Source organism: Diceros bicornis, chromosome 32 (assembly GCF_020826845.1).
Source record: "Diceros bicornis minor isolate mBicDic1 chromosome 32, mDicBic1.mat.cur, whole genome shotgun sequence".
NCBI classification, from domain to species: domain Eukaryota; kingdom Metazoa; phylum Chordata; class Mammalia; order Perissodactyla; family Rhinocerotidae; genus Diceros; species Diceros bicornis.
This window is the reverse complement of record NC_080771.1, coordinates 11,770,626-11,795,879: the sequence shown is the minus strand read 5'-3', so window position 1 is coordinate 11,795,879 and position 25,254 is coordinate 11,770,626. Positions and strand designations below refer to the sequence as shown.

Sequence of the window (25,254 nt, the reverse complement as noted above, 5' to 3'; positions counted from 1 at the left end):
GGATTTGCGCCTGGTGAAGTCTTTCCACCTGAGAACATCCTTCTTGAGTCCGCGCGTTCCCGATTGGGTTTAGAAAATGTGCGGTCGGGTGCAGGAAGACGTGTCCCCGTGCCGCCTCGAGCCTGGTTCTGAGCCAGGCACAACCCTCCCCTTTGGTCTCCGAGAGCTGCGACCTCTGGGCGTAGAGGTCCGGGTGAAGAACAAAATCTGGTTTCTGGATGCGAAGCCCATGGCCTCGCGGCTGGCCGCCTGTGAGCGCACCCAGGTGCGCGGCCGGCCTGCCTTCCTGATCTCGACCCCTCGTCATCTAACCGTTTTTATTTGCTCAATTAGAGCAGTTTGTGTGTTTGTGTATGTCGGAGTGGTGTGGGGAGGGCTCCTAGAACTAGAATAGACCCCCTCTGTCCGCACTTGCTGCTATAGCCCTCTTTTTCATTTTCTGCAAGCACATGATGAGTTTTATTTTTATTTACTTCCTTATTAGCTGACACACAGCAGGAACTCCATATTTATTTATTGGGTAAATGGATGAGTGAATGAATCAGAAACGGTGGTTAAACATGGGGAAGTAGCGTGCTGTTAACTGTAAGAAAAGGAGGCCGGGAATATAGAGGTTAGAAGCATGGGTTTTGAAGTGAAACGATGCCAAAGCCAGCTCCCGGCTTGGCCTCCAATTAGAGCAAATCCTTTATCCTTACGCTCAGTTTCCTCAGCCTTGAAACTAAGATAATATCTACCCGGTAGAGTTAATGTAAGGATTGGTAAGATAATGTGACCAGAACTGGAAACATAGAGATGGATGGAAACGCCTATCCTCACCTGGCACCCCCAACCCGACCTAAACCCAAGACGCACCAGCCTCACCAGCCTAAACATGTCTGCTCAAAATCTTCCCACGATGGACATGGCATCACCATACTCGAATTCTTCTTAGTTTCTTTATTAGTTTTTCAGCACAGTTAACTCTTTCTACATTGACAAGAGTTTTTATTTGTTTTACATTTTGTCATCTCAAAGTCTCATGACATCAGCCACCAGAATACACAAAATTAGGCTCTTCACTTTGTACAGAGAGGAAAATAATAAACTCCGTTAAAAGTTCACTTTGACCAAAGAAAAGACAACTTCCAATGGAAATTCACACGCAGGAGGACCCAATATACATATATATATAATGTATAGATATTTATAGGTATCTCATCTGAAAGAACACGGCAAAAAAGAAAATCCAAGATTCGCAGCGCTATCTACAGTAACAGGGATTAATCCTACCAGCTCTTCAAACAGTCACATTCAATACTCAAAGGAAGCACGTGAGTGAATAGAACTGGGGGCAGACTAACACTCCACCGGGCTCTAGAGGAGTCTAGTAATGGCTTAAGATTATAGAAGGGGGTGATGTGTGCAGAGGAAATGGGGATGCAGGTGTCCTTCCAGCCTCAGAGCACCCCATACACACCCCCTCCACAGCCCTGCATTTTTCATTGTTCTCCCCCCCCCACCCCCTATCTTTACTCGTTTGGGGGTTTGTGGCAACTGATTTAGGCTCTGAGACAAATGGCTTCTGGTTTCCGGGCCAGGAGATTCTACCTGATAAGGTGGGTGGATGGGAGTATTTGTTCAGTCCTGGGCTTCGGGCGGCAGGAGGGGGCTGGGGTGTATGGGGAGCCTTTCTCCTCTGCCTGGCCCTTGTTCTCTTCAGGAACCTTCACCTCCCACCCCAGGACCCAGCGAGCCCCAGGCCCAGCCCGCTCCAACGGGCTGAGATGGTGATGTGGGGCTGCGAAGTCTGGCTACCCTGGACCAGTTCTCTCCAAATAAACTTTCTCTTCTTTCTTAGTGATGCTTACATGACACACTGGCACAGCTTGACCAGAACTTTCCCTAGAAATAACACGTTTCTGGTGGCCTTGGCTACGCTGCTGCTGATTGGGTTGTCCTCCATGGAACCTGGGGGCAAAAAGGGGTCTACAGGAACTCTCAGCCACCGCTCCTGCTGGCTCCCAAAGGCAGTCACCACCAAGTTCTCAGGGGTGCACCCAACACTCACAGGCTATCCCAGCCTTTAACCTCGGCCCCCAAGTCTGGTCCCTGTGGAGATGGAGGACCAGGCGACTTTCTGCTTCAGGGTCCTGGCTAGGAATGGGACAAGGCCAGGAGGTGGTGGAGAGCGTAGGCTGGAAGGAACAGTCTGTGGGGTTCCTGCCCTCAGGGTCCTCCCTTTTCTATCTTCCTTGGGCAGGAAAACCCTCTTCAGCTTCTGCCTGCCTGGCCCTACAGCACCAGCCCTGCGGAGCACCCCCTTGTGGCCACTGTTCAGATGATTGTCACGTGTGCTACAAAACAGAAACAGGTGTTTGATGGAGGGGTGAGGGGAAAGGGGCCTGCAGAGCTCCAGGGCTCCCTGCCTCCCAGGGCTCCCCACTGCAGACAGCCAGGAGACACCTGGCTCTCATGCCAGTGCCCGAGCTGGACCTCGTGCTCCTGCTATCCCACCACCCAAAACCCCGTCCCATCTTCAAACCTGCCTGCCCGGGGGGGTCGTCCATGCTCACTCTTTAATCCAGGATACTATCCTGGAGCATGGCCAGAGAAAGACTCATCTCTTTCCTTAGCTAATCTCCTTCCTCCCAGGACCCCTGCCCTGACTGTGCCCGGGCCGTGGAGAGTTGGAAGAGAGGGGTCTAAGTCAACCAAGCAAGTTAGCAAGGTGAGTGGGGGAGGAGTGAGCCCCTCAAACCATCTGGAGACCGTTCTGCTGCAGCATCTAAGATGGCTCCCTTCATCTTTTTAAACAAAAGAGAAGTAACCCCATTTGCTCCCCTTTGCCCTCACAAAAATAAACTAAAGGGAAAAGGAGCTGGCGCGAGGATGGCAGTGGGACGTCGAGGAGGACGGGGGCAGGTGGGCATCTTCACGGGGCTGAGGGCTTCAACAGGACACCTCCATGGTGTGGTTGACCTGGCCCAGCCCCTCACTGCTCTCCGAGTGGGTGCAGGCCTGCGCGCGGCTGCCGTCCACCGAGCTGGCGCTGGTGAGGGACGCGGTGCGAGAGCGGGCGAGGCGGGTCATGCTGGCTGAGGGCACTGTGGACAGAGACGGGAGCCCGCGTGAGGGCCAGCAGGCGGGCCGGGCGCCAGCAGGCGGGGCAAGGATTCACGCAAGCAAAGCGGCCAGCGAGACCCGTTCTTCCAACAGCACAGAGGCCCATCTCAAGCCAGGGCTCTGCGTCTGCTCTGTCAAGCCGGAGGCATGCAGTGCCAGCAACAGTGGGTGAGCCAAAGGGCGGGGGCCAGGGGCCCCGCAGAGGCCAGCAGGACCCTTCTCACGGCAGCTGGCCAGAGCGATGGCCAGAGGGGTGGGAGTCGACCAAGCATCCTTGAGCTAGTGCAGGGATGGGACGTGTTTCCAACTCTGCCTCCCTCAAGAGCATGATGGAGCAGGGGCAGTAGGACTTCTGTAGAGGAGGACAAGGTGTGGTGGCCTCAAATTGCCCTAAATCCAGTTTCTGCCCTTATTCAGAGTTTCACAGACTCGCAGGGGCAAACTCTACCCTCCTGAACTTAACCGGCCACCCATGTCCCCAAGGCCGGGCCTGGGCTCTCCCTCTAAGAGCTTCTGGTTCCTGAGCTCTGGAAGTCACGCTGCCCACGGCAACCTAGAGGCAAGACTGCTCTGAACCCCAGCCAATCTAGAGCCCTCCAGTGGGACAGAGCCCACGTGGCCCAGGACCTGTGGAAGGGCAGGACACAAGATGGTTCCAAACCACAGCAAGATGCGGCCTGGCTGCAGCACTGCACAGAGGAAGGAGCGGGCGAGACTGGGGACGGGGGACCCATGCATCAGGGGAGGGGTCACGGGGTACCTGCTCCTCCACTCAGCCTTCGGTCCTTCAAGTAGGCAACTAAGAGAGAAGACAGAGCCGGAGGGGGCGGGGGTGGGGAGGCAGAACACGGGTGAAGAGCGTGGTCCGGTGAGGCAGGGTGTTGAGATGGGCCAGAGATGAGATGCAGGTCCAGGCACAGAGAGGGCTGGGGCAGGGCCAGAGCCTCCGGACGCTCCCCCGGCCCACCCACCACGGCAGCGGCCCCAGGAGGAACCGCGGTGCGGGCTGGTCTCAGTCTGGCCCCTGGAGCCCCGACAGCAGGGTGGGGCACTCATCTGATCCCCGCTTCTCCACCCTGGGCTGCAGCACTGAGGGGCTCATGTGGACAAGGCCTTTACGGCCATATCCTAGTCCCAGTGCCCTCGCCTCAGTCCCCCCACGTACAGAATGAGAGGCCTGCACAACCTCCAAACCCCCCCCCAGCTCTTAGGTGCCTGGTGGTGTTTCTCCTGGGGCCCCGAGAACACGTCCCAGCCCCTGACAAGTGCTCCTCATCCACTCGCCCCACAGATGTTCAGTGGGCGCCCCGGTGCTCGGGGCCCAGCCTCGGAGCTCTCGCTGTGTCTCGCTGTTGGCCTTGGCCTCTCTTTGCCCTACTTCTCCACAGAGAGGCTGGCAGGCCCCTGGGGGCGGGGGAGATCTATTCCTGGATGTGTCCCCTCCCGTCCCCCACAGGCCTGTCATCCCAAGGAGGCACTAGCTCCAGAAGCTGAAGTCTGGGAGAGAAAACAAATTCAGGGAGAGGAGGTTTGCTTCCTGCAGGAAAGCCAGGTGTATGGGGGAGAGGGCGGGGTTGAGGAGACGCACGTGTGCCAGCAGAGGGGCGTGCGTGCATGTGTGTGTTGGGCTGATGAGCACAGTCTGGGAGTCTCATCTCTGCACAAGGGGAAGTTTGGAGAAGGGAGGGGGGCAGGCAGGGAGGGGGCAGGCAGGACCCCTGTTAGCTCAGGGTCTTCAGCTATGCCACCCTCAGGCTCGCTGCCTCAGCTCTCCTAACACCCAGATGGCCCCAAGTGCCTTCCCCACTCCCCAGACTCCAAGCCCACTCCTCTGATGCCCCTGGTGCCATCCACCACCTGTGACAAACGCCCTTCTCAGGTGCTGTAGGCCCGGTCCAGGTGGGTGGTGTATCTGACTCACCTTCAGGTGGGCTTCTTTGGCAGGACCCAGCCCTGGTCCCTGGTCCCCCAGGACTGGGAGGAGAGTCCCCCATCCCGACAGGCCCAGCCATGAGAGCAGTGCCCTAAAGCCCCCCCAAGGGCACAGGAGAGCTGGGCACAGCCCGGGATGATTGACTTACTTACAATTTGGGTGGAGATGCCCTAGTGGGGCCCCAGCTATGGTGGGGAGCATGTGGCCCGAGTGGCCCAGCATCGGGGCCCCCAGGAACAGAGCTCGCATGCCCACAGGCAGCTCAGCCCCACCTTGCTGCCTGCCCCCAGTCTCCAGGGCGAGTGCGGGAGGTGTACTTACTGTAGCCCATGCCTTGCAGGAAGTATTTGAAGGCTTCAGTCAACTTCCCAGGCTGCAAGAGGGCGAGACAGGCACAGGCTTTGATTGGCTACCTGGGATTGGGGGGTGGGGGGGAGGCTTCCCCCACCTCGGGCTAGGTAAGGGAGGGAGGACCAAGAGTCTCACCTGTGTGACCTGGGGGAGCCCCCCGGAATCTGCCATCTGAAGGGGAAAGAGTGGGGTGAGCTGAGCAGGGGCCACCCCGCACCTCGCGTGGGCCTTGCACACCTGGACAGGCTTCCCTGACCAGATGCACGGTTCTGCTCCCGACCCGGCTGGGACCCCAGGCAGGCTCCTCTCTGAGGCTGGGCCCATGGTGGGGAGCCGGCCCAGGGCTGGGGAGGAAGGCCTCACCTTCAGGAAGGTCGTGGTGGTTGGATCCAGTTTGGAGTTGCACTCGACCTGGGGACAAGGAGCCAGCTTTAGCAGAGCAAGGGGCCCCTGCCCCCATGAGGGCATCAGGGGAGCCCCCTGCCCCATTGCTAAAGTAGGTTCTCTCCCCAGAGCCGGGAGGCTCTGTCAGTGAGGGAAGGAGTGCAGGGGGCGGACACAGGCCCCTGCTGAGGCTGCCCCTCCCCAGGCTGCCTTCCGAAAGGCCAGACCCCTGGAGATCAGGACCCTAGGACTCTACTCACAACTGCTGGTGGGGCGGGAATGGGGCAGGGGCTGGGCAGTGTCCTTACGGAGAGCCAGGGTCACCTTGGCGGGAGTGGCTGGGAAAGCACCAAGGATGACAGGAGTCAGCGGTGAGGGGAGGGAGGGCCACAGCTCAGCAGGAGACTCAGGCCTCTGCCTGGGTCTAGACCGGCACAGCCCACACCCCTGCTCCCCAAACTCGCAGGCGCAGGGAGGGCATGCTTGTTTCTGTGCACCCTGGGGGCTGCCCTGAGCACTCCTGGACCCCTGACCCTCTGTGCCGAGGGGGACATGAGGCCCCCAGGCTGCCTGCTCCCAGAGTTCCAACAGGAGAGGTGACACACAATCCCCAAATGTGATGAGGTCAAAGGGAAACCACTGCTGTGCTCATGAATTCCTTATTTCATAATGAGTGAATCAAATCTTAGAAGAGAGATCAGTCTCTGGGCCTGAAGTGGGTTGAGACTGAGGTGGGGCTGCTGCTGGGGGCAGGGAGAAGGGAGCCATCAGGTGCCATCAGGTGCCATCAGGTACCCCGGCCCCAGCTCCCTCCCATCTCCAGGCCTCCCTCACCTGAAGGATGGGGGCTGTGCCAGGCGGTGATACATGGCAAGCTGGTGGGGAAGCGGGATGAGAAGCCCACCCTCCAGCCTGTCCCTGAGGCTTCCCTGGGCTGGGTCAAGAATTGGCCCTGCTGCCCAGGGGCCAGTGACCCCCTTACTCCTGCCTCCCACCCCAGCAGGGCTCAGTCCCTCACTCACCACCCCATCCTCAGCAGGCGCATTATCCCCGACCACCAGCATCACAGGGCAGCTGCAGACACAGAGAGGAAAAGGGCTGTCTGGCCTGGGGAGGGGGCACAGGCGGGGCAGGCTGGAGGGCGAGGGGGCACTCACCGGAGCGTCTTGGCGTTGGGCACCGTTCCAGGCCGGTTAATGTCCAAGTCTCTGCGGCTGCAGGGAGAGACCGAGATGGGCATCCCAGGACTGGATCCATTAGGGGGGCAGTGACCCTAAGCCCGGAACTGCTGTATTTCAGCCATACCCCACCCCACTAATGGTAATTATGGTCCAGCATTGCTAGAGGCCCCTGGCTGGTCCCAGAGGTGGGGCTCAAGCTCATCCAGGCATCCAGTTCCAACAGTGGAACACGGCCCCATAGATCCAAACTGGTGAAACGAGGAGACAGGGGCCTGCTCTGCATAAATAGGGGTTCAGGGTTCCCCTCATGCATGACTTCTTCCTGGACCCCCAAATCATGCCAGGTGGGCCCTTGCGTTTGGCACTCCCTCCGCCTCGGGGCACTCATGAACGTGCACCAGCCCCTCTGCTGGGATTCCTGGGCCACGGTGGGAGGCAGGGCCTGGGCCTCTCTTGTTCTGCACGGTTTCTCCAGCGTCATGCACACAGCAGGTGTTTAGTAAATATTTTCAGGAGAAAGAAAAGGGAGGGCAGGTGGGGGGTGGAGGTGCCTGGCTAGTTCCCTGCAGGGCAACCCCCAAAGGGGCTCCAGGGAGCAGAGCTTGCAAACCACAGACTTCATCCAGCCTCCTCTGCATTTTATAGATGTCGGTCGGCACTGAGGCTCAGGGTCCCTGGGGTCAGGGATGTCGCCCACATCCCCCACTGCTCCCAGCGGGCAATGCCCCAAGGAAGGAGGAGTGAAAGAGCCCAAGGACCAGAGTCTGAAGCCCTGCTCCCCCCGTGCCCCTCAAGGGGTGTGACCCTCGGCAAGCTCAGTCATCTGCTCATCTACAAACGGGGGGCAGTGTGTTGCCAGCCTGCCTCCCTCCTCCCATGGGCGGTGGTAGCGAGGGGGCCCCCAGTAGACTGGGGGCTCTGCATCCCAGTGCTGCTGAGCCCCACGCGGTCCACACCTGTTGTATATGTTCCAGAAGAGCTGCAGGTTGGCCTGGTTCACCACGTTCCCGATCTGCTGCCGGTAGCTCTGCACCAACTCTGTGCTGTTCACCAGCTCCTCCTGGGCCCAGGGGGATGGATGGGGACGCACGGAGCAGGGCAGACAGACAGGGACGTGGGCTCAGAGGGGATGTGCAGGTGTCACCACCAGAGCAGCACCTGCCAGCTCCCAGCTGGTGGGGGGGAGGGGAGTGGGCCTCAGGAGGGGAGGGGAGGGTCCACAGAGCTGGGGGAGGAGGCCCCCCCATCTGTCCTTCAGATGCCGCAGCACCGTGGCCAACAGCCGGGGACAGGGTGAGACAGGTCAGATGCCACACAACCCACTCCCCTCCCTTCCTCTCGCCCGGCTGGAAGGGGGCAGAACCAGGCCCTTCAGAAGCTGCCTGAGGCTCCTTAAGACCCCCAGCCTGGCCACCCCTGGGCTCCTACGTGAGGATGGCCCCCATCCCCTTACCTGGCTGAAGAGGTGAGATAGCACCGTGTCGGGTAAAGTGCTGGTCAGGCCGGAGAGCTGCGGGCAGAGGCAGAGGCCGTGTGAGTGCTGCCCCCCGCCCCCCGCCCCGTCCAGGTAGACCATGCTCACCTTGGTGGCGGCCCAGTCAATCCAGCCTTTGCCGTTGGGGTCGATGTTCATCAGCACCAGCCCCTCCACCAGGTCGGGGAAGATGAGCTGCCGTGAGAGGGAGACAGAGCTTGGGGGGGGCGGGATGGGGTGCAGGGAGCCCCAATCTTCCCACCTAGAAAACGGGCTATAAAATTCTGGCCCTCCCTCCTTCACAGGTGGGTGGGAGGGTCCGAGGAGAAGGACACGCCTTGTAAGGGCTTCAAGATGCCACTGATGACCCAGCTGGCCACAGCTGGGAACCTGCCTGGGCTTCACTGCCGGCTGCCCCTGCTCGGCCTCCTCCCCACCTGGAAGCTCCCAAAATTCTTTGATTTATTTCAAATCGATGCCTACATCACTGTTTTCCACCTCTTTTAATATATCTTTGAAGATGCTGCTATTGTAAAACTGAGGATTAAACATCTTTAATAAACCATTTTGTTTCTTTGCTCTAATAAAAAAAGAAGGCTTAGTGATGTTAAGTAAGAAATTGACATTTCCAAATTGAAATGAAGTAAGAAATTGACCTGTTTTACGTTAGATATTGTAAAAGAGATTTGCATGTTCTGTTCAACTGCCTACATTTAGGGGAAAATGGCAATATACATATAATACACCCGTGTCCGGTTTGTCTGGGGGCGCAGGGAATGGTCTACGGGGAACAGAGTGGTTAAGTGCTGAGATCGAAACTGGAGTTGAAAAATCGGAGTCATTTGTTTTGAAGAAAGAAATATTTAGAATCCTGAAAATTAAGTTTTGTTTTTAGAGATGAGAAACTTGGAGGCTCCTCCCTGAGAGGATGTTTCTGAAATGTGAGTTTCTTTAAACCTTGCAAACTTAACATAAGTGTACTTTTGGGTTAAAAAACGATTCATGTTTAAATATTACCCTAATTAGTGAGTGAGTGATTAGGATAATCCTTATTTAGTGGCTGGAGCAATTAGTGGTCTAGTTGTTGTTAATAGAGGTTTTGGCTTTGGATCATGGTCAAGCAAGTTATAGTTTATAGTCTTGAGGAAATGTATGGACAAAGTAACCTATTTTTTTTTTCAAGTTAATTTCCTTGGAGGAAAAAAACAAAAAAGGGCTTTTCTAAGTGAAGAGGAAGTAGAGAGAGGAGAAGGAAGAAACAGCAGAGAAAGTTCCCTGTGGCTGAAAGGCTGCCCCTGGGAGAGACTTGCTCTGGGATGGTGGCAGGGATTAGGGTAGAGGAGGGTGTTGGGGGGACTCACGGCAAACTTGGCCAGCACATAGGCTCCGGCTCCCACTCCGATGCCAATCACGTACTTGAACCTGGTGGAGAGCACGGATGCTCACTCTAGGGCAGGGGGTGCCATCTCCCATGACTGTCACCGGAGCAGGCCCCACCCGCAGCCCTCCACCCTCAGCTGGAGCCTGGCGGCTCTGCGGTGGTGGTGGGCACCCCCCGGCCCCCAGCACAGGGGCAGGGCAGGGCAGGGGCTGTGGGGGGACTCACCCAAAGTGCTGCACCACGCTGGGGAGCATGGCGGCCAGCTGCTCCATGGAGGGGAACTGGTACCTGCAGACAGAGCAGGGAGTCAGGCCCGGGTGCAGTCCGGGGCACAGAGCCAGGGGGACCTGGAGGGGGGCTCCGGGCACCTACCCCTGAGGAAACTGTGACGCCCCCACCTGCTGACCGGGTGCATCCACGTGGCACACCACAAAGTGCTTAGTGATCTCCTGCATGTCCTCGAAGTTGAAGAAGGTGTTGAAGCACAGCTTGTCTGCAAAGACACACCTCTCAGCTCTGGCTGAGCAGAGCAGGGAGGGAGGCCTGTGGGCCAGAGAGGCAGGGCGAGGCAGAGGAGATCAGCCTCACGGTCCAGCGGGCAAACTGAGGCCCAAATGGCTAAGGGCACAGAGCTAAGTGTGAGTGGGGATCTACGGGGTCCTACGGGGAGGGAAGGGGGCCTCACTGCTCTGGCAGATTCCAGGCAGAGGAAGGCCAGAGGATGCTGAGGTGCACTTACGGTTGAGGCCCACGTCATGGTAGGTAAGGATGGCCGGGCGGTTCCCCTTGGGGGAGCCCCGGATCACCACGTGCAGAAGGCCATAAGGCGTCTCGATGTCGTGTTCCTGCGGGGGAGAGGCAGGGCTGGGCACTCTGGGCAGCCCCTACTCCTGGCTCTTCTGGGGAACGAGGCTGTGGGGCAGCCTGGGGGCTGTTGGGCCTGTGGTGGGGCCTCCACCTGGAGCGTCCCATTCTCATCACCCCAAGCAGCCCCCAGAGAGGACAGACCAGATGGAGCACCCCTTCCCAGGGACCTTCGGCACAGGGATATGACTGGTCTGCATGGAAAGTTCTGATCCCCTCTGCAAACCAGCCAGTGGGTGAGCTGACCCGCGTGCAGCCCTCCAGGGTCCAGTGAGGCCAGATTCTCCGTCTCACGGCAGCCCCCCCGGGACAGCCCTGCCATCCCAGCCTGAGTCTCGCCCTCACCATATTCCTCCCCACTCAGAGTCCTTGAAGGGCTGCTGCTCCTGAAGGCGAACGGCCTCAACAGCCCTGCCTAGAATCTGCAGGAAGCAACCCCGTGCCGGCCAAGCCCAGCCTCTGACCCCCACACCGGCCCCTGGTTCCCACCTCCAGGCTCTTGCTCAGGCCTTCCTTCCACCTTGAATGCCCCTCCCCTTCAGGCAGGGCCGGTTAGACACCCGCCCCCTCCCCGTCTGCAGTGGCCGCTCTGGGATGCTGTTAGCCCTTCAGGAAGCAGGAGCTGGAAGTGTGACTCTGAGTGCGGGACACCACTTCTCTGTGCCTCAGCCACCTCTTCCTGAGCCTTTTCACAGGGACTCTGTGAGAACTAAACCAGCGATGTGTGCGGAGCATCCAGCATTTGGAGAGGCTGGCCTTGTGCATCCCTGAGCCCTGGGGAGGTGCCCTGCTGGCTGGCCCTCTGCAAACTGCTCACTCTTGGCTACTCAACCGGGAGACTCCAAGAGCTGAATAAACAGCCCTGCCCTGCACCCCGGGGAGCCCTGAGAACCACAGGGGGTGGCCGGTGAGCTGGAGGTGGGGCTAGGGCTAAGGACAGAAAGGAAGCAGCAGGTGACCGAGGACCTGCTATGTGCCGGGTGTCCTGCGTGTTATGCAAGAGAGAAGGAGCTCTTCCCCCATTTTGCAGATGGGGGACACAGAGAGGGCTTCTTGGGGACTGGCCTTCTTGGGTCTGGGCTCAGAGGACCACTGTCCAGGCCCGTGTCTCCAGCAGGAATGACAAAGCGGTGCCAACCCCGTGGCCAAAAGCCACACCCTTGGAGCCACACTTCTGCTGTGAGGCCCTGTTAAATAAACCCCACTGTCCCTCAGGGGGCCCGGGTCCCCCACAGCCTCCCCACGTCCCAGGCCTGTCCTCCCTCAAGGCCATCCGAACAAGGAACACTTCTGCTCCTTGACTACTGAGCGGACATTTGTTACGTGTCTTCTCATTTACTCCTCACGGGAACCCAAACCACGGGGGAAGAATCCGAGGCTGGGAAAGGAGAAATGACTCTCCCAAGATCGAGCCCAGAGAGGGCAGGGCAGGCCTTGTCAGAGGCAGGGGTATGCACTGAAGGCTGCATTTGTTGAGGACATCAAGCTCCACTCAAGAGACTTCTGAGCAGGCACCCTCTCCACTGCCATCCCCACCCCCCTGCATCCCCACCCCCCTCGCTCTCTTGGCTCTGGAGGGCGGGGTCAGGGGCAGGAGGTGTGCACAGTGCTATGGAGGGCAGGGCTGGGGGCAGGAGGGGTGCACAGTGCTATGGAGGGCAGGGGTTGGGGGCTGGAGGGGTGCACAGTGCTATGGAGGGCAGGGCTGGGGGCGGGAGGGGTGCACAGTGCTATGGAGGGGAGGGCTGGGACCGGGAGGGGTGCACAGTGCTATGGAGGGGAGGGCTGGGACCGGGAGGGGTGCACAGTGCTATGGAGGGGAGGGCTGGGACCGGGAGGGGTGCACAGTGCTATGGAGGGGAGGGCTGGGACCGGGAGGGGTGCACAGTGCTATGGAGGGGAGGGCTGGGACCGGCAGGGGTGCACAGTGCTATGGAGGGGAGGGCTGGGACCGGCAGGGGTGCACAGTGCTATGGAGGGGAGGGCTGGGACCGGCAGGGGTGCACAGTGCTATGGAGGGGAGGGCTGGGACCAGCAGGGGTGCACAGTGCTATGGAGGGGAGGGCTGGGGGCAGGAGGGGTGCACAGTGCTATGGAGGGGAGGGCGGGGGGCAGGAGGCGGGCACAGTGCTATGGAGGGCGGGGTTGGGGGCAGGAGGGGTGCACAGTGCACGAGCGCTGCAATGCGCTTCCTGCAGCATAAAGTGCAGTCCGCGGCACAGGGGCAGCTCCAGCCCCGAGGGGCACAAGTCAGGCCCAGGACGACGGTCTTCCACACCCAAACCTCCACCGCCCGTGGGTGTGTGTGACGGGGTTCTCTCTCCTCCCAGCCCCGTGTGGCCGCCCAGGTCCCCATGCCCCGGGCGGCGGGACTGAGCCGCAGTGCTCGCCCCAGTAAGGCTCATCTCCCTGGGGACGGGAAGGGTGGGCCTGGGCAGGCCCTCGGGGGCGTCGGCCCGGTTGCCCGCCCCGCGTGGCCCCGTGACCTTGTCTGAACCTCCCGCCGACCTCCCAGAGCCTCCTTCAACGCCGGGCCTCAGACCCAGCTCAGCCTCACAGACGCCGAGAGTCCCTGTCCCTCTGGGTGCCGCACAAGGGGGCGCCCCAAGGGCCGCAGCGCGACGCACTCGGAGCCCACCACCCGGGGCGAGCGCTCCCATTGGCTCCCGGTGACGTCAGAGCCCGGCCCCCGCCTCCAGGTGGACGCCGGCGGGCGGCACTGCGGCAGCAAGGGAGGGGGCTGGGACGTCCCCTCTCGGCCTGTCCATCTCCCCTCGCCTGTGACCTTGAGGGCTGCGTGCCCTCTGAGGTGGGCTGCAGCGCGCGCCCGGGGAGGGGAGGCTAGTACGACTCTTCCGTCCTCCGCACCCAGCATTCCGGGACCAGGGCTGCGCCCGCGGGCAGACGCTGACGTCGCTGCCTGGGTGCGGGGCGACCCCGTGGTCTGCGGACCCGGCAGGGCAGGCCGGGGTTGGGGGTGCAGGAGTAGGTGCACCCCTGATTCTCCCTCCTGCACCCCTGGGCACTGCTGCCCTGGGAGGGAGGAGGCGCCCTGGCATCCACCTGGGGCCCCTGGCCCTGCCCCATGGCGCCAGGGTTGCCTTCCCCCACCCACAAAAAGGCACTGCAACCCCCTCCTCGTCCCCTCCCCCACAGGGACCCCCGGCCTGAAGGCCTAGTTAGCACCTGGCCCCAGACCTCCCCGCCTCTGCCGGACTGGCACCGCGGTGCCCTGGGGACCAGGAGGAGCTGCAAGCAACTCCTAAGGAAGAAAGAGGCTGTCTGTCCCGTTGGCACTCCAGTGCAGACACCCAAACAACCAAGACAACCCCCGCAGGGTCAGAAGAGCAGACCCCTGCACGCACAGGTACCCCAGACACACGCAGGGCGCACAGCCTCCCCCAGGGCTGAGATGGTCACAGGCGCAAGGCAGAAGCCAGCCGGGCACGTGCCAGGCGGAGGGCACACAGTCCGCGAGATGTACACACGCTGGCACGCCGGTCCACACAGGCTTGCAGACAAGTCACAGCCCACGCCGTTTTCTGCAGATGTCAGCCCTCCCCGCCCTCCTCCGCAGGCCCCGACTAGCAGCTACTCCCGATCACTGCAGACCAGGGTCATCAGGGAGACTAGGACCTGCTGGCCTTGCCTCGGTGATCCCCGAGGTGAGGCGACTGAAGGCAGATGCGCCTCCTGACACGGGCAGAGGGATGCCCTTCCTCCCTGACCGCCTCGCCGTCCCCGAGCCCCCACTCACCCCATCCCAGCACTCCGGCATCTTGCCGAGGGAGGCGACCCGCCTCGACCAGGAAGGGCCAAGAAAGGCCTGAGTCACTGGATCCAGGAAGAGGAGGCAGCTCCAGCAAGAGACCAGCGACTCTGCGATGGGGCCTCGCTCATCCCGGGGCCACTTATATGCGGAGCCTGCCGGGCCTGGGCCGGCTCCGCCTCCTAGCCGGGTTTCTGAGCAGCCACTCGCTCCCGGATTGGTTGTCGGGAGACAAACCTGGCGCCAATTGGCTTCCGCGGTCCTCACTCACCCAGTCCCTGCTCCTCCGCCCCCAGCAACACACCATCCTCGATGGTCCCCAGCTCCCGCATCCCGCCCGCCCCCAGCACACAGACACACATCCACAGCTGCAGCTGTACAAGGGGTCCTGGGAGGATGGGAGGTGAGGCCACACGTCCAGGTGCGCCCTGTGCACACAGGAGCCCCTCAGACACCCACACCAATGCAGAGCAGGGCGGGACACACAGGCATGCCCTAGACTGCACAGCCCTCGACCCATGCCCCAGGGAGCAGGCAGGGCCTAGAGGAGCCCCAAGCCCAGCCTCCACATCAGGCAGGCCTGGATCACCTAACCTTGAGGGCTCATGGGGAGTCACCTCCGTCTGGGGCAACCTGGGTCATGACCCTGCTCCAAGGACTGCTCCTCTCCACCCCCCAGGGTCTCCCCTAGGGCAGCCCCCACTCTGCCCACGGGCATGCCTGCCCACACTGCTGAAAGGGGGGTTCTGGGGCAGGGGGCCCGGGTAGATTGCAGGACCAGGGGTGTGGTGGGCACACACCGGCTCTGCCCTCCCCATCCCCATCCTGCAGCAAGGGGCTGGAGGCCCCCAGGGAGAGGAGGAGGGGCAGGAGGCAGCCTGACGAAGTGGACATGCCCACCTCCCGCTGAACCACCGAGCTCTCCTTCCCCGGACCAACCAGCGTGGGGCTTGGCTCCTGGGTCTCTGGGGAGCAGGACGCAGGAGCCACCTCAGGCTGTATGCCCCGTCCTCCTGAGCAGCAAGGATTTGGGTGAAGAGCTGGCTAGAGACATGCGGGTAGAGTAAACAGGAGGAGGAGGAGGACGCAGAGGAGGAGAGGAAATAGGCCGGGGAGGGGAGCAGAGGAGGAGAGAGAGGCGAGAGCCACATTGAAGGGAGGGGTACGGGGCGCCCGTGCCCCCGTTCTGTCTCTTTGGTGAAGAAACGCGCCACTGGCCCCAGCCTGCGCGACAGCCCTGCACACTGGCTGGGCTGTGTGGGCTGCCCTGGGGGAAGGCGGTCACTCCCCGTCTCTGGGAGCCTGGTGACCTGGTCAACATCTGCCATGTACGCTATTCCGGGCCATGTCCTCCGCCTGGAGCCATCAGCAACCTTCCTGCCCCATCTGCCACCTCTGCTCCGGGGGCCTAGAGCAGAGCGCTGGGCCCCATGCTCTCCCAGGGCAGCCAGGCTGTGGAACGGGATGTCCCCCGGCCCCTCACGTCCTGGCCATGCTCCCTGTCCCCTGCAGGCACTTTGGCACAGAAAGAGGCTCCAACAACTGAGGCAGCCTGCAAAGGCAGAGTCCTGCCCCTTGACCTGCCCACAAAATCCTCCCAGATGCCTCCCACCCTTCCTGCCAGCAAACCCCTGCTCCTCCATGGGCCCATCCAACCTTATGCCACCCCGATCTCTGACCTCCGAGTGGCCTCTCCCACCCTTGGCCTCTCATCCTTGGTGAGAGCTGACCATCCCAAGCCATGGCCCCTGTTTCTGCTCAGGTCACTGGCTTATATCCACAGACCTGAGTTTAAGTCCTGGCTCCCCCTCCCACTAGCGAGGTGACCTTGGGTGAGGTGTTTTAGCTCCTCTGTGCCTCAGCCTCCTCAACTGTGACACAGGAGTTGTGCCTTCCTCAAAGAGTTGCCATGAGGATGAGAAAAACCTGCATCAGTCACTCCAGACCTGACCCCACGCCCACCCAGGCCCTGGTGACTGAGAAATGGGATCATCTGTGTGCCTCTCCAAGCTGTTGGCCCCTTCCCTGGAGGTTCTACAGTTGTTGTGGCCGCACAAGGCAGGCTCGGGTCTTGTTAGCCAAACCTAGGCACCAGTCATAGCTCTGCCACTTCTGTGCTGTGTGACCTTGTGCAAGTCAGTCAACCTCTCTGAGCCTTCACATCTGTAAATGGGAGAACAGCAGTGCCCACTACACAGCTAGCTGCAAGGATAACACATAATCCTCACAAACCTATGAGAAAGGATGAGGCAACAGAAGCACAGAGATGTTAATTTTCCCATCAGCTAGTAAGCAGTGGTGCTCACCAGCACCTTAGCACTCTGGGCCTGAGGTCACGTTATTAAGCGTAGCAAATGCTTATTAGCATGTCTCCCACGTGCCAGGCTCTATCCAAATGCTTTACACGTTACCTCATTTTATCCTCTTAACATCCACTTTACAGAAAAGGAAAATGAAGCACAGAGAGGTTCTGTAACCTGCCCACATCACACAGCCAGTGAGCAGAGAGCCAGGAACGGCACTCAGGCAGCCTGGCTCCGACTTCACACTCTGGTGGCCACTCATCACGGTCAGCCCAGGGTCTGAGTGCCCGGCCTGAGGGCCCTAGCCCTGACCCTACAAACACCGGGGGGGGGTCTGAGCTGCCTGTCTGACGGCATAAATGAGGTAGTGACATGGAGGTCACGTGGCTCGTAAGTGGCAGGGCCAGGACCTGACCCAGGTCTGTCTGGCTCTAGTTTGTCCTTCTGCCTCCCCCAGTGGCTGGGCCCACTGAGGCAAGGGACGAAATGGGATAAAATCTCTGCCAGGCCTTGGCCCAGACAAGGGCCAATCTCACAGCTGCTTTATGGAAAGGCAAAAAAAAAAGGCAGCCTCTGCATGTGGTGTAGCCAGAGCAGAGAGTGAGGGGCCTTTTGACATATGCTGCCCTTCACAAAGCAAAGGGTCTTGAGAACCAGGGTCCCACACACGGGGGCGGCCACCCCAGGCTGGGCTTGGCATAGGGGCGTGAAGGACCCCAGGACTCCCTTCTTCCCTCTCATACTTTTGGGGGCTGGCAGTCAGCCCTGCTGGCCTCGGAGGTCCCACTCGATGTCAGGCAGCTGGCTGCTCTGGGTTTTATTTCACCAGCCTCCTTCTGGGGAGGAGGGGCTGCTGTCCACACGTCCCTGCCCTCATGTGGAGCAGGAAGGACAAAGAGGACCCCTTGGCATGCCTACGCTGATCCTGGGCTGGGCCTGGCCACCTCACGGACACATCCCTCCCTTCCCTCCTCCTGGGCTCCCGTTTGTTCCGCACTCCCACAGACCCCGTCCTGTCCTCCTCAGCTCCAAAGCCCTATGTGTTGGGAGCTGGTGTTCCCAGGGGACCAGAGCACGTGCCACATGCTGGCTGCTCTGAAGCCTCCGCTGGCGTCCTTGAAGGGGCTCGTGACCCAGGGCCAACGACGCAGGCCTGGATCCAGATCCTCCATCCTCGCCGCAGAGCTGGCGCCTGGGGGAGGAGCCGGCGGGCCACCCCACCTCCCGCGTCACCCCTGCGTCCAGACCACGAGGCTGGGGCTGTCTTGGGGCTTGGAGACTGACCCAAATCGAAGTCAGGCCGAGGCCAGGGCAGTGGCCTGGGGGCTGGCTCCATCTAGCCAGGAGGAGGGTCTCAGAAGGGTCTGACTTTGTTCAGCAGGTTTTGAGGGCCAGCGGGGCCCCAGAACACAGCTCCCGTTGTGTCTGCTCTCAGACATCCTCTGAGCCCCAGAACTGAACGGCCGCTATGGGGCTCGGGAAGAAATGGCTGGCAGAGGGAGCAAAATCGAAATCGTCGTGCGGAGGAATAAAAACAAAGCAGGATTTCAGTTTTCACAGGGAATCTGGCATCAAATTAAAGAGGACGTGGTTGTCCCGGCAACAGCTGCCATGGAAACAGGAGCTATTTCAGAAAGTCAACCTGGCTTTCATTGGAGAAAGATGCTGATTCAGTTGACAGCATCCTCACTCCCTCAGGCCTCCACTCCCTCCATGGTGCTGTCCAGGGGGCAGGCAGAGCTGCTGTGAGTAGTGGGGGTGGTCCTGGAGGCTGCCAGATGCCCAGCCCTTGCAGCTACAGGCTGGGGGCACACAGAGGGGCTGGGAACAGGCTGGCTGGGGCGAGGGGCCAGCCAGCTGTTGGTCCCCCATCTCGGGAGGTTGAGCCAGACCTACCTTCCAGTCTGCGTCCACAGCCAAGAGGAAGGTGTCCGAGTTCTCCTAAGGGAAGGCAAACAGAGGGGATGGCTTGTTAGGCCCTGTGCTGGCCCGGGTGGGGAGGGGGCCCCCAATTGCCTTGAGCAGACTTGCTTGCTGTTCCTTAGTCTGTCTTAAGGTTAACAAAAGCAACCCAGGCATCAGGCTATTAAGTACTTGACAGACGAGCCTATGAGCGGCTACACACCTCGATTTTACCTATCAATTTAAAATGTGAAGATTTCCACTTTACAGTTGAGAAAGGTGAGGCTCAGAGAGGCTGAATCACAGGCCAGAAAGTGGTGGAATCTCTGACCCCAAATCCTTGCTGTTCGTCACTCTGCCCTGCTGCCCCCATAGACAGTTTGCAAGGTCTGACCATCAGGGCACAAGGACAGAGGTGGGCACGGCTATCACACCACGTTAGGGATGGGGAGGCCCAGGCCCACGCCTGGAGGAGGGGCGGGGGCTTTCCTGACCTGCAGAGGCGCTGCCTGGGCCTGCAGTGGCGGGTGCTCCCGCCTCCACACCTGCCTGCTTCTTGCTCTCTGAGGGCCCAGGGCCCTGCTTTCGGGCTCCCTGACACTGACGGTGTGAGGCTCTGGCTGGTGTCCGTCCCTCCCGCTGGGCTGCAGGCACCGCAGAGGCAGGGACCCGTCTGGCTCTGCTCTCAGCATACAGCCTGGCGTGGAATGGGCTCCCCAAACACAAGCAGATCTGCACGAACAAGTCTGACTTCACGGATGAGGGGAACACGGCTTAGACGTACCCACTGTTTACACGCGGCAGAGATGAGAAGCAGAGGGGTGGGGGCTCGAACCTCATGTGTCTGAGTTGCTAGGTGCTCCCTGACGCCTCCCGGGGGCCCTCAGACACTCTGCACCCTCTCTGGGTCTCTGTCCAGGTAAGGAGACTTCACAGGGGGACCAGCACGTGTCCAGGAAAAGCAGAGATTCCCAGACCCTGCCTTCCCTTCTACTGTGTCTGTCTAGAAAACTCTCTGCGCCCCACGCCTTGGCTCTGAGCAACCGGGCAGACCACTTAGCCTCCGAGCCTCACACCTGTGAGAATTAAAAGAGAAGCGGGAGGGCGGAGGAGGGGGCCAGCCCCATGGCTTAGCGGTTAAGTGCGCGCGCTCCACTACTGGCAGCCCGGGTTCGGATCCGGGCGTGCACCGATGCACCGCTTCTCCGTCCATGCTGAGGCCACGTCCCACATACAGCAACTAGAAGGATGTGCAGCTATGACATACAACTATCCACTGGGGCTTTGGAGAGAAAAAGGGGAAAAAAAGGAGGAGGATTGGCAATAGGTGTTAGCTCAGGGCCAGTCTTCCTCAGCAAAAAGAGGAGGATTGGCATGGATGTTAGCTCAGGGCTGATCTTCCTCACAAAAAAAAAAAAAGAGAAGCAGAGTGTTAGCTGTTGTACCGACCTCGGTCCCCCTGTGCTGGACTTCGTGGGCTACAGACGCTCCATAAGCCTCTACTGAGTAAATATGTGGATAAAGGAGACAATCGGATTAGAAGCAGGATGTTATGGGAGGCCAGCACAAGAAGCAGGGGCCACTAACGTGCAACAAGGAGGAAAGGGACCCCAAGTCACGGGAGTTGGAAGAAAAAGAACGAAAACCAGCGATTCCGATGTTTTACTCTGAAAACAAGGAGAGGTTCAACCCAGTGCCGGGGGCTCGGCATGGGGTCGGGGCGGAAAGCATGGAGGCGGCCAGGCCACTCCTGGAGCCTCCAAGGAAGGGGCCAGGGGTCTGGGAGAAAGGGACAAGGCTGATTATTGATGAATCCTCTCACCAGAAGACCTGGCACCAGGGGGCCAGGGAAAGAGACGCGGGAGATTTTCATACTTGAGACTCTAAGAGAAGGAGGGAGGGGGCAGTTTTGTTAAAGACAAAATCGACACAAAGGATGAGGCAGGTCATGGCAGGGTGCGCTGCGTGCTCTCAGGGTGCTGGGGTGGGGGGCCAGGATGGGAAGCTAGGGAGGGCAGGACCCCAAAACCAAGAAACAGCAGGAATAATACAAGCCACTCCAGAGACTGCAGAGGTCCAGGAGGAAGTGCGCGAACATTCCGAGGAATACAGTGAGAGAGAGGGCCCAGCGAGAGGAGGCGGAGGGGCCCAAGAGCGGCCTGTGAGAGACCAAGGTGGGGGACACAGGGCAGGGAGAAGGAGCAACCGTTCTTCCACGGAGCCCTGCACACACCAGCAGTCTTCACAGGCAGGCAAGTCTGAAATAGCGGGGGGGGCGGGAGGGGGTGGCAGTAACCATGTGGAAGTCTTCACTCTTCACTAGACTCGAAGAGTTTGCACCTAGCAGGTTGCGGGAGATTCAAAAAGTGAAAAGGACAGACACCTTCACACAGCGCGGCTGGAAAAGGGGAACGTGTCTGTGAGTGTAGCCCCCTGGGAAAGAGAGTGCCGAATGGCTCAGGGAGGCAGAGAGCGGGGCAGGACGGCACAGCTGTCACGGAAATCTGCAAAGCCACGCGGGGAGCACCCAGGAGGGTTTTTGGGGGTTGGCGATGGGCCGTCCATGCACCTTTGGAAAAAGCAGATGTGACCAGGTCCACACGGGGCACAGGGCTTGTGCTGACTCGAGAGAGGAGAGAAACTGAGCTAGCGATTCCAGGCCTCCACGGACCCTCACGCAGGGTGGGGACGTCACCATGGCCAACTCTGGTCCAGGTGCAGGTGGGATGAGGGAGAGACACCAAATGCAGCAGGAAGAAGGCAGAGCCAGGCTGCTGGTCAAAGGGGGGCCGTGCTTGTCCAGTCAGGAAGGGAGGGGCAGCAAGGGCGGGGCCAGGCTGGCAGGGAAGGGGTGTGGGGGCATCTCTCAGGGCACGCCGCTGAGGTGAAGGGTAGAAGAGACAAGCACAGGACATGTAAGGCCAGGGTGCCCTCAGCACTCTGCGCCACCCACAGACGCACACCCCATTCCAGCAGGCAGCACCTCTGTGTGGCTGCCCTGTAACCCGCACATCTCAGTTCTTGTGATGGGGTGCAGGGGTCCCCGAGGGTCACCATCCACCCCACCAAGCCCTCAAAGAAGGCTGGTCTCTGCTTGCATGCCTCGCAAGACTGGCTGGTGTGGGGAGGAGGGACTTTTCAGAAAGTTCTGAGAAACTTCTTTCTTCTGAGCTACACCACCATCTAGGAGGAGCAGCGAGCCTGGGAGGCAGGAGAGAGTGAGCAGGGGAGAGTGTGGGGGCTGGGGGGCAGATCCCATCCCGGGCCCCCGGAAGGACTGTGGCTGGAACTCTGACCCGCTTCAAGCAGAAGAGGGATATGACGTATTCCAAGAGGGTCGTAGGGAGTCAGGAGACCAATGGGGAGGCTGCTGCAAGCATCTAGACAAGAGCTGATGGGGACTTGACCAGGGAGAGAGCAGAACTAGAACACGGGGCCTGTGAAGTGTGCGGCTCCCCAGCTGCCCCCCGACCACTCTTGGGGGCCTGCCCTCAGATAATCAGGACTGATAAATTAAATCCAGTTTCTGTCTTAAAGGTAAGACCGTTGTACCCTTCTCAGGGGCCAGAACGCTGGCCTCACGTGGTTGGGCCCCTGGAGCCCTCGCCGGCCACTCTGTCCCAACACGTGGCGCTCAGTGGCTCTGGGGCACACCTCCTCCAGGCGGGAGGCTGGGGGAGGCTGGGGCAGGGCAGCGACTGGGGTGCTGAAGATTCAGGGACTGGCTTCCCCATCTATAAAGTGAGGGGGGCCGGGATGGCATAACCCCCCGAGCCCTGACGCCCCAGAATTCTACAGCAGTGGACCCACAGCTTTTCCTTGCAGGGAGGGAAAGGGAAGGTGTGCCTGGCTTCACCACAACAAGAAAAAAAAAGCGTAGGGTAGAAATAAGTGGAATCCAATGCCAAGTGCCCCCGTGAGGGCCCTTCGGGACTAAATAACAACCTAGAGTGCCTCCGTCCACTGCTCCTGGCAGCACTGGTGGTGATGGTGATGCTTGCCTCATCTTCAGAGCTTGTGAGGAAGAGACAGAGAAGCTGCAGACCAGGGAAGGCCCCGGCAGATGGGGAAGCACCGTGCCCCTGCTGGAGGCAGCACTGCCCAGCGGGTACCCTCTTGGGGCTCAAGGGTCTCCCAGACCCAGGAGTTGAGCACGGCCTCATTCCTTGATAGCTGTGTGGCCTTCGCCGACTGAGTTAACCTCTCCGTGCCTCAGTTTTCTCATCATTAAAATGGGAATGGCCCTCCTACAGAGCTTCAAAGACAGCCAGAGCCACAGCGAGGTAGGCTGGGTCTTAGTGGCGTGCGCAGTCGGGCCCGGGAACGCTCCTAAGGCGGGGACAAGGCTTCTCTGGGTGGGGTGAGGATTCGGCGCGTGGCCTCTGGGAGGGAGGGTCAGCTCGTTGCAATCCGCAAGGCTAGAGGGCAGGCGCGCGGTTTCCTTCTTGACCACAAGGTGGCGCCCTCCGCCCCAGGACCGCGAAGGGACGACTCACCAGCTCGGCGGCCTCCTGGCCCCGGAGCAGCGGCTTCTCCTCCGGGAATCGCAGCTCCTGCAGCCCGGCCATGGTCACGTCGTGGAGCAGGAGCCCTAGGGAGGGAGGGCGAGGACGAGGGTCGGGGGCTGCGGCGGGGACGCCCGGGCCCTGCTCTCTCTCCCGGGCCCAGGAGGACAGCGCATGCCCGGGCTGGGGCAGGGGCACAGCGCCCCCCACCGCCGCGCCACCCCCGAGGCCCCAGCGCAGCCCGGTCGCAGCGCTTCACCGGGGCAGCGAGGCTCCGCCTGCAGGGCTCGCCTGCTTGGCTCAGGGATGTCATTATATTATTTGCCCTTAAAAGTTAAAACACGTTTCCAAAAAAGAAAAACACAGGGCGATCCCTAAAATAATTTCAAGTAAACTTCTGCATTTATTGAGAAGCAGAGGGGTGAGTGTGGGGAGGCCAAACGCTGGGTCAGAAGCAGACAGAAGCCCCTTGTGGTGGGAAATGGACAGTAGGGTCCATAGAACATATAGAGGAAGAGCTGAGGGCTGTCCTGAGGGCCTGGAGGGACATGCCAGGTGAAGATGGCCCTGAGAGGGGAGGAGGGGGGTGCGGGCAGCGTGGCAGGCAGAGTGATGTTGAAGGAGGGGGTGCCAGGCATGACGTACCACCAGCGGGGAGGGACGGTACACGGTGACCACTCAACCCACAGCCACCAGGCTGGGTGTTCCTGGGAGACCCTGGGCCTCTGACGCTCAGGGGAGAAAAGGGTCATATGTGTACACGTGTGTGGACATGTATGCCTGTGTGTTTGGAGGAGCCAGTGGTGGGGAGGGTCAGAGAGGGTCCCAGGACGCCACAATCCCTCTAGCCTGGCACCCCCATCCCTCACTTGGATTTCTGAATGGTGAGGATCAGAATGCACCAAGAGAAAAGCCAGCCAAAGACATGAACTGGAAATTCATAAAAGAATTCAAGTTGCTCAATAAATACATGGGAAAATATCAAAGCTCACTACAAGTCAAAGAAATTCAAATGGAAACAAGGTGTGGGGTTTTTGGCCCATGGAACTCGCTGAGTTTTCAGTGCTGGCAAAGATGCACCGAGACTGGCACTTTTCTTATACTGCTTGTGGGCGTATAAATTCACACATTTTTCTGGAGGGCAGTTTTGCAGAATGAATTAAAATAATTGAAAAGCTTCATATTCTTGGACTCAGCAATTCTCTCCCTGGGAGAAATCTCCAGAGGAAACCAGAGAGGGCGCCTAATGGTTTATCTGTAAGAATGCTCACCGCAGAGCCACTTACAATAGGAAAAAAAAAAAAAAACTGGAAAATGCTAAATGTCCATGAATAGGGCACTGGACAAATAAACTACGGGTCAGTAACTTGTGAAAGATTATTTAATAACATGGTAAAATGCTTGTGTCATAATAAAAGGAAAAAGCAGTTATAAAACATACACTATTATCTAAATTATGGGAACTATGAAAAATTCTATAACCCCTATAACACCTCCTGACCTGACCTGGAAAGATGGATTCCTCTCATCCTCCCATCTTCCCTCCCTCCCATTCTCCCTCCTCCTCCCCCCTCTTCCTTCCCAATGCTATTTTTAGTCTCTCTTGAGGGTGAAGCCGTCAGACTTTCCTTTCTGCCCCGAGAGGCAGGCAATCCCACTAGCCGTCAGACTTTCCTTTCTGCCCCGAGAGGCAGGCAATCCCACTAGCCAGGTGATCAGAAGACGGCCCCCCCCACCTCATCCCACCCCTGCTCCTTTGGCTTCTCGCTGTGGAAGGCCCAGTGACTGGGGAGTCGGCGTAGTGGTTGCCTGGGACCCCAGGGCCCGGGGCATCCCATGGAACTCATTTCTGTGTCAGGCTGTCATGAGACCAGGTTGCAGCTCCAGACTTTCCCCGGGCTTCCTTCCCTCCGGTCAGGAGCAGGAAGCATCAGCCCTCCAGGGTGTTACGGAGATGGTGTCTCACGACTGCATGGGGGTCCCCACCCGAGTCTAGTTTGGGGTTCAGATGTGCTGAGGCTGGGCTGGGAGCTGCTGGCCACGCAGGCCTCATGGAAGGCTAACGGAGAGCCGCGGCGCCCCCGGGAGAGCCTCATCCCAGC

The 25,254-nt window shown here is 59.7% G+C and overlaps 1 protein-coding gene across 2 annotated transcripts in view; it reads right to left on the bottom strand.

Moving 5' to 3' along the window:
* Nucleotides 1–893: 893 nt before the first annotated feature.
* The window catches only part of NDRG4 (NDRG family member 4), a 40,819-nt gene continuing 16,458 nt past the window's right edge, over nucleotides 894–25,254 (bottom strand). Inside the window, exons 2-16 of one of the 2 annotated variants that reach the window (XM_058527940.1) lie at nucleotides 23,144–23,238; nucleotides 18,642–18,686; nucleotides 10,549–10,654; nucleotides 10,182–10,302; nucleotides 10,035–10,097; nucleotides 9,790–9,850; nucleotides 8,537–8,623; nucleotides 8,408–8,464; nucleotides 7,911–8,014; nucleotides 6,931–6,987; nucleotides 6,796–6,847; nucleotides 5,753–5,800; nucleotides 5,525–5,560; nucleotides 5,360–5,411; nucleotides 894–3,086 (exon numbers count right to left, since the gene is read on the bottom strand). In XM_058527940.1, coding sequence (XP_058383923.1) covers nucleotides 2,932–3,086; nucleotides 5,360–5,411; nucleotides 5,525–5,560; nucleotides 5,753–5,800; nucleotides 6,796–6,847; nucleotides 6,931–6,987; nucleotides 7,911–8,014; nucleotides 8,408–8,464; nucleotides 8,537–8,623; nucleotides 9,790–9,850; nucleotides 10,035–10,097; nucleotides 10,182–10,302; nucleotides 10,549–10,654; nucleotides 18,642–18,686; nucleotides 23,144–23,215 — 1,116 coding nt within the window. In that variant the 5' untranslated portion in view covers nucleotides 23,216–23,238 and the 3' untranslated portion in view covers nucleotides 894–2,931. Of the gene's footprint in view, nucleotides 3,087–5,359; nucleotides 5,412–5,524; nucleotides 5,561–5,752; nucleotides 5,801–6,795; nucleotides 6,848–6,930; nucleotides 6,988–7,910; nucleotides 8,015–8,407; nucleotides 8,465–8,536; nucleotides 8,624–9,789; nucleotides 9,851–10,034; nucleotides 10,098–10,181; nucleotides 10,303–10,548; nucleotides 10,655–14,430; nucleotides 14,546–18,641; nucleotides 18,687–23,143; nucleotides 23,239–25,254 lie in introns of those variants that run through there. The other variant, XM_058527939.1, reaches the window with a different exon arrangement.